This window comes from Triturus cristatus, chromosome 3_2, assembly GCF_964204655.1.
Source record: "Triturus cristatus chromosome 3_2, aTriCri1.1, whole genome shotgun sequence".
In the NCBI taxonomy this organism is placed as follows: Eukaryota; Metazoa; Chordata; class Amphibia; order Caudata; family Salamandridae; genus Triturus; species Triturus cristatus.
Genome location: NC_140584.1, coordinates 539,211,718 through 539,223,846, shown reverse-complemented (window position 1 = coordinate 539,223,846; position 12,129 = coordinate 539,211,718). Strand labels below are relative to the sequence as shown.

At 47.2% G+C, this 12,129-nt stretch overlaps 1 protein-coding gene across 3 annotated transcripts in view; it reads left to right on the top strand.

The window, feature by feature from the left end:
- Window positions 1–1,145: 1,145 nt before the first annotated feature.
- LOC146857672 (uncharacterized) overlaps window positions 1,146–12,129 on the top strand; it is a 58,756-nt gene continuing 47,772 nt past the window's right edge. The window contains exon 1 of one of the 3 annotated variants that reach the window (XM_085648252.1): window positions 1,146–1,237. In XM_085648252.1, the coding sequence (XP_085504378.1) occupies window positions 1,234–1,237 (4 nt within the window). In that variant the 5' untranslated portion in view covers window positions 1,146–1,233. Of the gene's footprint in view, window positions 1,238–2,486; window positions 2,588–3,001; window positions 3,543–12,129 lie in introns of those variants that run through there. The other 2 variants (XR_014979941.1, XM_085648251.1) reach the window with 2 other exon arrangements.

Genomic DNA, 12,129 nt, shown 5'->3' with positions numbered 1-12,129 from the left:
ATACTTATAAAATAGACCAGCTGTGTGCATTTTTCCCCAGGATTGAAAGTTGATTTTCGTGAAGGCACACAGGCAGCTGGTAATGTTTTTCTCCGCTGTTTGTGGGTATCTCTAATTTGCATTTATTTTAGGCCTCTCCTGCCTTACGGGTGATCTGGAGAGTTGTTATCGTGCGTGTATTGAATTGCTGAAAAAACCTTCTCATTCCTATATATGATTTAAAGAACTGTTAATTTGTAGTGGCAACCTGGTTTTGATAACCTGTAGAATAATTCTAGTAGGATGGAGTGTGACTTGTGTTACTCATGGTGTTGCAACAGCTGTATGCAGTTTTTTAGGTCTTGCCTTGGCAGCGTACTTAATAGATTGGGTCTGTTTTGTTGGAAAGCTGTCTCAGCGAGACCTAAAGTAATCTGTATGTTGGGTGAAACTCTGTGTAAGTTGTCATACCGCTTGCGATTCGTTTAACTGGGGCATTGCCGTTCTTATCTTGCTTTCTGTTGGCTGTTGATCTGATAGGTAACTTCCATGTAGTCTGGAAGCAGCATCGACCAACTACAGTAAACTTACACTGCAGAGTGGTATCTTTCAATGTAAGCACTACTTCGTTGTTTTTTGATCTCTACCCTTTTCCGCTCCTCAAGCATGAAAATGCAGGCAGGCTTTGAAGCCGCTGCTGCGATGCCATTAACCCCTGGTATCCCGAAAGACTCTCAATGGCTTTTGTAATCATTTCATGCCATGCACCTAATCTCTCCCTGCGCCGTCGCTGCTCCTATCTACATGGCTGCAGCTGCATGTCTTCGTGAAGCCAAGCAGAGCACGGTTCAGGCTGCGGTCACAAACTCTGCCTGCTGCCGGACCCAACTCAGGTTTCAGGGAAAAGCTGCGCGTGAGACGATTGCTGAGACAAGCTGATGTGTGTACTGTATAGGAGAAGGTGTTTAGTTTCTTACATTTTTGTTTTGTATGTTGAGCCCCGGGAGCGTGGTCACCAGAGGAGGATGTCTGACCATAAAGTGTACATCAGAGTATCCGAATATAAGATTTTTTCTATACAAAGAAAGTAACATGTACCGTCACAAGGACCCCCCTGGAAGCGAGGCCGTGTTTGCCTTCAGCGGAGTCCAACAGACGGATGAAGGGTCCTATCAGTGCCGTTATTGTCCCCGATCAGGAGCGGTGCTGTGATCTGACGCCAGTGAACCCTTCCAGCACGGCTTATTTTTCTTCATGGGTATTTCAGAGAGCTGCATTGCAAGGCTTAGTGCGCGCGGCTTCAAAACACTGTTCTTTTGCGCTGTGTGTTGTCTGTGCGCTCTGCTCTTCATTTATTCAACACTTGATGCGTGCTCGATGCCCTTCGTGTACTATCTGCACGTCAAGAACATAGCGTTGTAGTCGACGTGTACTTTACTCAGGGTTCTGAGTGTGCTCATGCATTCTGCTTTTTTTTGTATTCTGCGCATGTGCTGGGGTTTACGCCCGTTGTTATGGTCGCTATTGTGGCACACGCTTCACGGAGGCGGGGGATTTGTATTTGGGAGCAGGGTATCACTTGTACTGATGATTGTTACTGGGGCAGCTGCGGCTCGGAAGCGGTTAATTCCAATTCTGCTGCCTTGTCATGTTATATGTATGCATTATGTAGTATGTGTGCACCCTATACACACCGATATGACCATGTTAGGGTCTCCACCTCTACTTCGATCTGTCCTGCACGGTGGTTAACACGTTATCTCCCGTGGTCCCACAGTCACTTCTCGTATCTGCCAAGACTGACAGCGCCTAGAACCTGGCTCCGTGTCGCACCTAGGTGCCATAAAAAAAATAGAACCTTTGCACTGCTTCCTAGAAGGACATGATTACACATTTCATGCACAATTCCTTCTTCCCGCTTTTATCATAGAAGATGAAATGTATATCAGTTTTCAATACAATCATTTCTAGGTTCTTATACATGTCCCTCGAACATCCCCCACTAGACACTTGAATGCTCTTCCTGTTGTATATATTGGCATGAGCTATTGGTATATTGAATTCTGCTTTGTCCCGAATGACCCCTTGTGTGCTCATCTTCCTTCCGGTACACGCAGGATGCCTCCTCTGTGTATGTACTGTGCTGCATCAAAGCACTCTAAAGATGCAAGAAGGAAGCATGTGACCCTGTACAAAACCAATTAAGTCTCTCGAATAAGCCATCGTGGTATGGACGCGTGTACCCCTCCTCCAGCGGTTTGCCCGTCGAAGCAGAGGGGTCATTCGCATTGCAGATAACCACCGACACTCCCTTAAGGTCGTCACTAACCCCCATTTTAAAAGCAGGATGACTGCCTCTCGGCCCTCGGTGTGGCCGGGGGATGGGAGGCTGACACTGTGGGCCATCTGCTGGTCTATTAGCTGTGTACACCAAAATCCCCCGCCCCCCACCCTTCCTCCGCCCCCCACCCTTCCTCCGCTTGCATAAACAGATCTGCATAGGAAGAGCTCCCTGCACAGGCATAGGCCCCTGCATTCACGGTGGTACCAGACCGCGCAGGAAACCTGGCTTACCTGTAGGGAGAGCAGGAGTTACCACCACAGCCTGGTAAGACTGACATGTGACGGACTCTACCCCAGCCCTGCCAGCCGACAGCATGTCACAGAATCTCCAGCGCACCCAGTCCTTCAGAGGCAGTTGCCTATCACACAATTTTCAGATTACCATGGCCGACTTTGCCCTAACCTTACCAACCATCAGCCATTCAATGTCTTCAGAGCTCCGTGACTTACACATTTGACTGGCTCGGCCCCAGCCCTAGCAGCCATTGAGAAGGGAACTGTCAAGTAATATCCAGATTTCCAGCTGGGCACAGGACTGGCTGCGCCTCAATCTTACACTCTTTCAAGGGCAGCAAGCTGTATTTTTTTCTCGTAGTTGCATAAAACATACAATTTATTGCATCGAATACTTAAAATCCAGGTGGTGCCAGGCAGAGGTGCAACTAGAGCCAAATTTCGGAGGGGAGGGGGCAGGGGCTACTAAAAATTTCGGGGATTATCCGGAAGGTGTTTTGTGACAGTGCTCGAGCCCAGCAAGCGTCATATCAGAGGCACGAGCCTGGCTGTGACGCACTCTCAGGTATGGAGGCCAGGCACTCCAAGAATGGGGCCTTCTACAATATGTGGTCATTTGCACGACGGTTTCTGCACCACATACTTTTGAAAAGTGCCCCCCTATTAAATCGAGACACAAAACAGCGCTGTGATGCAGATGTGCGCTTGTGGGGAGAATGGGCGCGAGAGAAGGCAGCTGGACGGTGTAATCAGAGGCCTATCTGACTCACCCATCGCTGGAGGGGGCCTCGCCTCCATCTGCACAAACCACAAGATCAGATTAATGGAGTGAAAGTGCAATCTCCCCCTCTGCAGTGAGATGTGCCCAAGTGAAGTGGTTACTCAATGACCTCCCTTTTTTCAAGTTTTAAGAAAAAATGACTACAAATCTTGCTGCATAATGTATGAATCCCAGAATACACTTTGCTGCGAATTCCAAAATACAGGTCTGTACCTTTTTTTACATCCATGTGGACTATAGAGTGAATGAATAAGAATGAAGAGCAGACAAGGGGGCTCAATGGCTCAGTGCTGTTGAGTAACAGTACTACCTATCATTAAAAACACAAAGAAGTACAGCTCTGATGTCATCTGCTTGTGTTGCTATGGGTTCCTCCTCAGCGCTTTTTGCTCATGTATGTTTTTGTTTAAAACGCGTTATTTGCACATCTTTGTATTTTAACATTGCTATTTGCACAAAGACTTACTTGAATTCGGCTCGGATTACTTGTAGTGACCGGCTGCTCCTCCCCGTTCCACCGCGGGTGTTGTCCCGATTGATGTGGAGGGAGTTTGTTACTTCCGGTGCACGGCAGGTAGCGTTCTAGCTGTTGTAGTTCCTCACGCATAAAACGGATGCCCTGGCTAACGCGCAGCGGACGCGCGCAGAGAGACAATACTGTTTAGTCCTGCTAGATGACCTGTGTTGACCGAGCCAGTACTTTTAGTCAGCCATTTTAATTTACTTGTGTTCAGCCCATTTTTTAAAATAACCCATATCTCACCGCTGGCATTTTTAAAAGTGGGTTCCTCCTCAGTGCTTTTTGCCCATGTATGTTTTTGTTTAAAACGCGTTATTTGCACATCTTTGTATTTTAACATTGCTATTTGCACAAAGACTTACTTGAATTCGGCTCGGATTACTTGCCGTGACCGGCTGCTCCTCCCCGTTCCACCGCGGGTGTTGTCCCGATTGATGTGGAGGGAGTTTGTTACTTCCGGTGCACGGCAGGTAGCGTTCTAGCTGTTGTAGTTCCTCACGCATAAAACGGATGTCCTGGCTAACGCGCAGCGGACGCGCGCAGAGAGACAATACTGTTTAGTCCTGCTAGGTTCAGACAGGGAAAGGATCGTGTGGTCTCGAGATGATCTGTGGAGGCTAAACACAGACGCCGCGCACTGCACTCACAGGTTTGACCTTAGATCTCTCCCCCTCGTACATGTTTGTGGGACGTGTGGGAAATCCTTTGGTGTGTGGGATAATGGTGATGAGATAGGGCCCTGTAAGTCCAGACCGCTCAATAACAGAAGTTTAAGAGCGGGGCTGCTGAACTGCAGATCCCTCTCTAAGCATGCCAATGATATCTGGATGCTACTGGATGGTCATGACTGGGATATCCTATTTCTGACTGAAACATGGCTTAGTGAGGACAATGTGACTGCAATAGCCCTGGCAGTACCCCTGGGCTACACAATGTGTCTCGCTAACCGAGCGGGGGGAAAAAGAGGGGGTGGGGTAGCTGCTATATTCAAAGAACAGTTCACATTAACATCCTCTGCCCCCACGCTGATTGCGGGTATGGAGGGATTACATTTCTGCATTCAGGTGGGCTCTCAGACCTCCTTAGCAGGGCTAGTTATCTACCGCCCTCCTGGTGGGAATGATTCTGATCTTATTGCCCTGTTGGACATGATAGTGCAGAGTTCCCTCCTCCATCCCTACTTCCTTGTAGTGGGGGATTTTAACATCCATATGGACAGATCGGACTGTGCTCAAGCTCAGATATTAAGGGCCACTCTGAATGCCGTCAATCTGAGTTTAATCAATGAGGGCCCCACACACAGAGCGGGTCACACACTCGACCTTATCCTCTCTAATATTGAAAAGGTGACGATGGAAGAGACCCTGCCATTATTTTGGTCAGACCACCTGCTTATGCCTTTTTTAATAAACCTGGCAGCTGACAGACCACCGCCCAGCAAGCAAATTTTTATGAGAAGACAATGGTCGAAGCTAGTCCCTACCATTATGGGCCCAGTGCTGGCGCAGAACAAACCCATGCTAACTCTGAATGCCAACACTGACGCTCTGAGGTTTCATCACTGGATTGGGAATATGATGTCGTCCATTGCGCCAGCTAAATGCGCTGTGTCCAAGAGGGACTCGCCTTCTGCTCCATGGTTCTCACAGGACCTTAGAACTGAGAAGGCAAAATGTAAACGATTAGAGAGGCAGTGGAGGGTAAAGTATGGGACCCCGGAGCGAACACAATATAAGGTGGCCTCCCATAAATTTCAGAAGGCTGTCAGAAAGGCAAAAAAACAGTTTTTTGCAGTTTCGATTGAACAGGCAGAACACTCTAGCAAGGAAGTCTTTAAGGTGGTTCAGTCCTTTGTCAAACCTAGATGCATTGAAAGGGAGATACCGCCTTCGGTCACTCTCTGTAATAAAATCTCGGACTTCTTTGACGAGAAGATTAAGTGTGTCTACGACTCTTTTGGCCCAGTGGTAACAACGGAGAAAACGGATCAGTTTGTCAAAGTGTCGACAAGCGGTCAGTTAGCCTGCTTTCAACCAGTAACTCTGCCTGCGGTCATGAAGGAATTAAGGTGCTGCAAGTCGGGCTCGCCGGACGACCCTTGTCCCCCCAAATTGTGGTGCACAATGGCGGACTTTGTGGCCCCTTCCCTACAACACATTTGGAATACGTCCATCTCCTCAGGGGTTTTCCCAGATATATGGAAACATGCTACCCTCCTCCCACTAAAGAAAAAGCCTAACGGAGATCCCAAGGATCTTAGCAACCTTCGCCCTATCTCCTTACTGGCTGCCCCAGGCAAGATGCTGGAGAAAGTTATCCAGCGGCAGCTTAGTAAATATATAGAAGACAACAAGATTCTCCACGAGACACAGTCAGGCTTTAGACCCGGCTTTAGCACAGAGACAGCTCTGATCGAGGTGGCAGAGTCAATACGATGGTCGTTAGATTCGGGAGACTCAGCTCTGCTGGTGCTCCTGGATCTTTCGGCTGCTTTTGACACTGTCGACCATGCAAGGTTGCTGATGCGATTGGCAGAAGTGGGCATACAGGATCAAGCGCTGGACTGGCTACATTCATACCTGTCCCAGAGAACCCAGAAGGTGGCCCTAGGAACCGCTTCCTCGATACCTAAGCCGTTATGCTGTGGTGTACCCCAGGGCTCGGCGCTCAGTCCTCTATTATTCAATATCTATATGGCCCCACTCTTTACGCTTATTGCTAACTGGGGGGTCAAGGCAGTTTCCTATGCCGATGACACCCAGCTTGTGTTTCCATATGCCGAGGTGTCAGAGGCAGCCCTGTTAAGTTTTAAAGGCTGTCTCCATGATGTGGCACGGTGGATGAATACGAATAAATTAAAACTCAATGCGGATAAAACGGAAGTGCTCTTCTTGGGTAAAGGCACTCCGCCCCCCGCTGAGCTCTGGTGGCCGTTGGAAATGGGCCCGTCCCCTTCCCTCAGTCCCTCGGCAAAAAATCTGGGAGTGCGCTGGGACAACAGCTTGTCCTTTGTTTCGCACACACATCAGCTGATGGGTTGCTGACTGGGTAAACTTAGGAATCTTCGCAAAATTTTGCGATTGCTTCCGGTGAACTGCAGGAAAACGGTAATCCATGCGACAGTCACATCTAGATTGGATTACGCGAATGGCCTGCTCCTGGGTTTGCCCAAATATCTAATTCAACGCTTGCAAGTGGTACAAAATGCGGCTGCGAGACTGCTAATGCATATTCCATTCAAGCACTCTGTCTCTCCGCATCTTCATCACTTCATTGGCTTCCAGTAGCCCATAGGATCAAATTCAAGGCACTTACGTTAGCCTTCAGATCCTTGTTTGGCTCGTGCCCAACATATTTGAGGGATCGGCTGACAAGATACACGCAGTCCCGCTCCCTTCGCTCCAACGACCGTATCCAGTTAGCTGTCCCTCGAATAAAAAAGGCTCGCCAAGGTGGTAGAACGTTTTCGGCCAATGTAGCGATGCTTTGGAACTCACTCCCCCCTGAACTCCAACAGGCCCCCTCTGAATCCCGCTTTAAAACAATGCTGAAAACTTGGCTCTTCACCCAACTTCGTTAATTGACCTGAATTTCGGTATATGTTTCTCTGCCTGTGTTTAGCGCCGGGACACCTCCTTGTGAGGTAGCTGTTCGCGCTCTATAAAACTCTGTATTATTATTATTATTATTGCCTCTTTGTCTCTTCTTAATATGGCCACGTTTGCAAACGCAACACCCATGAGAGCCGTTTAACCTCCCTGTCTAATAAGCACCAAGATGCCATAGAATGAAAGTGCTGCATTATACAGGTTCTTTATTTATTCATTCTTTCATTCATTAATTCGTTCACTCACTCATTCATTCATCCATTCTTGTCAAGCTACGTCAGTTCCTCTTTTGTTGGTCGGTTTTGTGTTGTTCTCATTAGGATATCCTTTTAGAACCAACTTTTAAGACCTATGCCTGTCTGTGTCCAGGTGTTCTAAAGTTTAGTCTGCATATTGAGTTAATATACCCTACAACTGTATGCAGCTACACCTATATTTCAGCTTGTGGCATCTGTTAAATGGCAAGTTTTTATTTACTACCCTACCTGAAGTTCTTCGGTGGTTCTTTACCACACATGTATCACATTTACATGAGTTTATGCTATTAGCTTTGAAAATGCATTATATTTATGTTGTTAAAAAACAATCACATTAATAAAAGCCAGTACCATTTACAATGCCAATAGCTCACACTAGTGTAAATGCAATGCAATAGGTTTCACATTTACACATTTTTTAGCTATTACCATTTTGTTACTCACTGTGCGAGGGCAGTCCAGTCCAACTGGTGGGAGAGGACCCAGGCTGCTGAATGCTAGAGGCTGAGTGATGCAAGCGTTCACCCACAGCCGTATGTCACTGTTGGTATGTGCTGTGCATGTGGAGGTCAGCTGGGCTGGGTGCACGGGGACATGTCTGGAGGGCCCTAGTGGGAAGGCAAAGATTGAACTGGTACGAATGCTCCACTTTAAACCTGTAAAGGGATTTAATCTGCAAGACCGCTAACAAAATCTTACGCTTGCATCCACCGCGAGCACCAGGTATACGCCCATCTACCCGCCTGGCGCATGTCCGCGAGTACTCTGTGCATGTATCACTCCATCAATGTGTGTGTGTGTATGTACATGTGTGTGTGTATGCACACATGTGTGCGTGGAGCCTCTATACAGGGCACAATTGAAGGGTAGACCGTTCCATTCACCTTTTTCTTAGGGTGGACGGCGTCCACCGTGCTAAGAAGTTGGGCCCCATGCACATGTGCTGCAATGGGCCCGGTGACTTTTTCAGACACAAGGGCACATTCAGCAGCACCTGCACCTTGTCTGCGTTGGCTCTGAGTAGCAACATGCAACCTGCCTGCACTTACCCTCTAGAACCAACCTCACAGTGCCTACACGATCCCCTCGTATGCCCAACCACGCTCCAAGCTGTGGCAAGCACCACAACTCCCGTCCCCCACCCCCAAAACCCATGACGCGCTCTTCCCCACACAGATCTCCTGTAGTCCGGTTCGCCCTCCGAGAAATAAACTTACTGAGCTATTGGTATTATAAATGAAAATGCGTTTTTTAAATGTTTTTTTTCTAAAAACATAAGTAAAAGGCATTGTCATTTACAATGCGAGAGTTTAAGCTATTGGCATTGTAAATTACAATGCCATTTATTTTTCTGTTTCAAAACCAACACATAGATAAAAGGTTTGTCATTTACAATGCCAATAGCTCAAACTTTTGCAAATGCGAGACCTATTGCATTGCAAATGCTTGTTTTAAAGTCCGACCCCAAATCTGTGCATGGATAGGACAAGGCCCTCCCATGGACATCAATCTCTGATTGTATTGGATTTAAAAAGCTTCTGCTAGCTAATTTACATATGTGATGACGAAAAAATGTCCAACTACTTTTTATAGCAAGCACATAGGACTTCAAATATGTCACATATAGTATCATAGTGTAGAAATAGCCAACAACCAGTAGGTTAAGTCCAAGAATACCCATAATACACGGGCCGGCCCAACTGGTAGAACTATTAGTTGCATCTTTATTAACGCGAGGTCCTTAGTGAAACATAGTATAGAGTGTGCTAGTCTGATGGAGGACAATGATATAAAGCTAGCATTCATTACCGAAACGTGGACGGACGAGGCGTCTCCACCAGGTTTCCTGTGCGAGGTCCTCAACAGGCCAAATCGGAAAGGAAGTGGGCTGGCAATCATTTACCATAATTCTATTCATGGGATTTTTAAACCAGTATGCTTCCCAGCCTGCGAAGCCCTTTCTTTTAACCCTAGTTTAACATATCATCATTCCCTCAAGGGCACGCTACTATTCAGGCCACCAGGAGCCAGACATTCTTTCTTTCCTTCTTTGGGGAATATATTAGAAGAGGCCCTTCTGTGTGACTCATATACCATCTTGGGAGATTTCAACTTTTATTTAGAACTCCCTAGTGACCCTGAGACAGCTAGGCTATTGGATTTGATGGACACTGCTGATTTCAAGCAATATGTCCGAGGGCCCTCTCACCTAGCTGGCCACACATTGGATGGCGTTTTTTCCAACCACCCTGGGATGTCTTCTGTAGGTCTACTGCCCTTGGTTTGGTCTTATCATGCTGTCGCTCTATTTGACCTCAATTTGGAGATCCAACAGACAAGGAGCAGAGGTTTCAGAAAACAGATTGAAACCAGAGCTTTGAACAGGGTAGACGCGGGGACTTTGCATGAAGTCCTGACCTCCTCAGCTAGCCAAGTAACGGTGGAAATTGAAGAAGCAGTGGCCTCCTATAATAGATGGCTCTCTCATGCGTGCGATGAATTGGCTCCTCGTAAACTTATACCGAAAAGAGCTCGTCCCTCGGCCCCATGGTATACAGAAGAGATAAAAACTCAAAAGTGTACTTGCAAACACTTAGAGCGTAATTGGAGGAAAGAATATCTCGCCACAGAGAAGGCATTATATAAATCGAGCCTGCAAATCTACAAGCAAGCGGTTCGGTTGGCCAAACAGAAATATTATTCAACTCAAATTGAATTAGCCAAGAACTCCTCTAGAGAGCTTTTTCAAACATTCTCCAAGTTGGCCATTTTGAGGCGATCCACTATCCAGTCTAGCCCTGATCTCTGTGAAGAGATTGCCACGTTCTTTCGAACAAAAGTAACAAACATATTTTCAGTCCTCAGTGACCCAAACAAGGGTGGTTCAACAGATGCAACTGATCCTGAACACTCAAAACTCCCCTTGCGGGCCATGAAGGACTTTAACCCACTGACGGTGCAGGACACGCTGGATCTCCTAACAGGAGTTAAATCTGGGTCACCTTTGGATCCATGCCCACTAAAAGTTATTAAACTGGCCCCTGTCCCTATCGCACTATCTCTTACATCCATCTTTAATACTATGTACAAATGTGGACAGTTTCCAAAACAATGGAAGATGGCTTCCATATTACCCCTTCTAAGGAAGCCCAGCCTTGATCCTAATGATCCCAATAACTTTCGGCCGATTTCTCGCCTTCCTCTTCCCGCGAAGATGGTAGAAAAGGTGATAAATAGACAACTTAGTGCCTTCCTGAAGGAAGCCCAAGTGTTGGACCCCTCCCAACACGGTTTCAGAGAGGGACACAGCACGGAATTGCCCCTGATTAAGGCCACAGATGAGATTAGATCAGCAGTGGACCAGGGAGGTGGGGCAACCCTGATCCTACTAGATCTTTCAGCCGCATTTGACACGGTCCATCATGGGAGGTTGATGGACCGTCTCAGAGAATGCGGTGTAGAGAGCAAAGCTTGGGATCTGCTCAATTCATTTCTCTCTGACAGAAGCCAGATAGTAGCTTTGGGGAAGTTTCAATCAAAACCTTTTTCATTACCATGCGGTGTCCCGCAGGGGTCTTCCCTGAGCCCGACACTTTTTAATGTATATGTTTCAACCCTGGCACCGGTTATCAGTGCTCATGGGTTTGGGATCACCTCATACGCAGATTATACGCAAATTGTGGTATCTCTACTACCTGGCAAAGAAATCGGAATAGTCAGTCGCTTCCAGTCCTGCATGGAAGAAGTCGGAAGATGGATGGCAGGTAACTGCTTAAGGCTGAACTCGGACAAAACCGAGGTGATGCTGTTTGGGAATGACCCTAATTTCTGGACCCCCTCATGATGGCCGGCTTCACTTGGGTCACTCCCCATTCCATCAAATAAGGTTAAAAATGTGGGGATCCTGCTAGACGAGAAACTTTCCATGGGAGCCCAGGTCAATGTGGTAGTCTCTAAAACAGGGTACGTTTTAAGAACAGTGAAGAAGGTCTTGAATCTTCTGCCGCTAGAATGTCGCAAAACAGTGGTAACGGCCCTGGTTTAATCGAGGCTGGACTACTGCAACAGTTTATACTTGAACATACAACAAAAGCTGTTGCACAAGCTTCAGCTGCTCCAGAACGCCGCGGCCAGACTCCTCACGGGTACCCCCAAATTTTCCCCAATCTCTAATGTGATAAAAAAAACTGCACTGGCTCCCGGTGAGGAACCGGGTACAGTTTAAATCACTATGCATTGTTTTCAAAGCACTGCATGGAGAAGGACCTGACAATTTCAAAAGGCAATTACAATGGTGCAAACCAACGTGCACGCTTCATTCGTCAGAAGCAAAACTGGCTGCTGTCCCTTCAACTAAAAAAGCCCACTGGGGCGGCAGAAGCTTCACCCTATGCGCCGCAAAGGCCT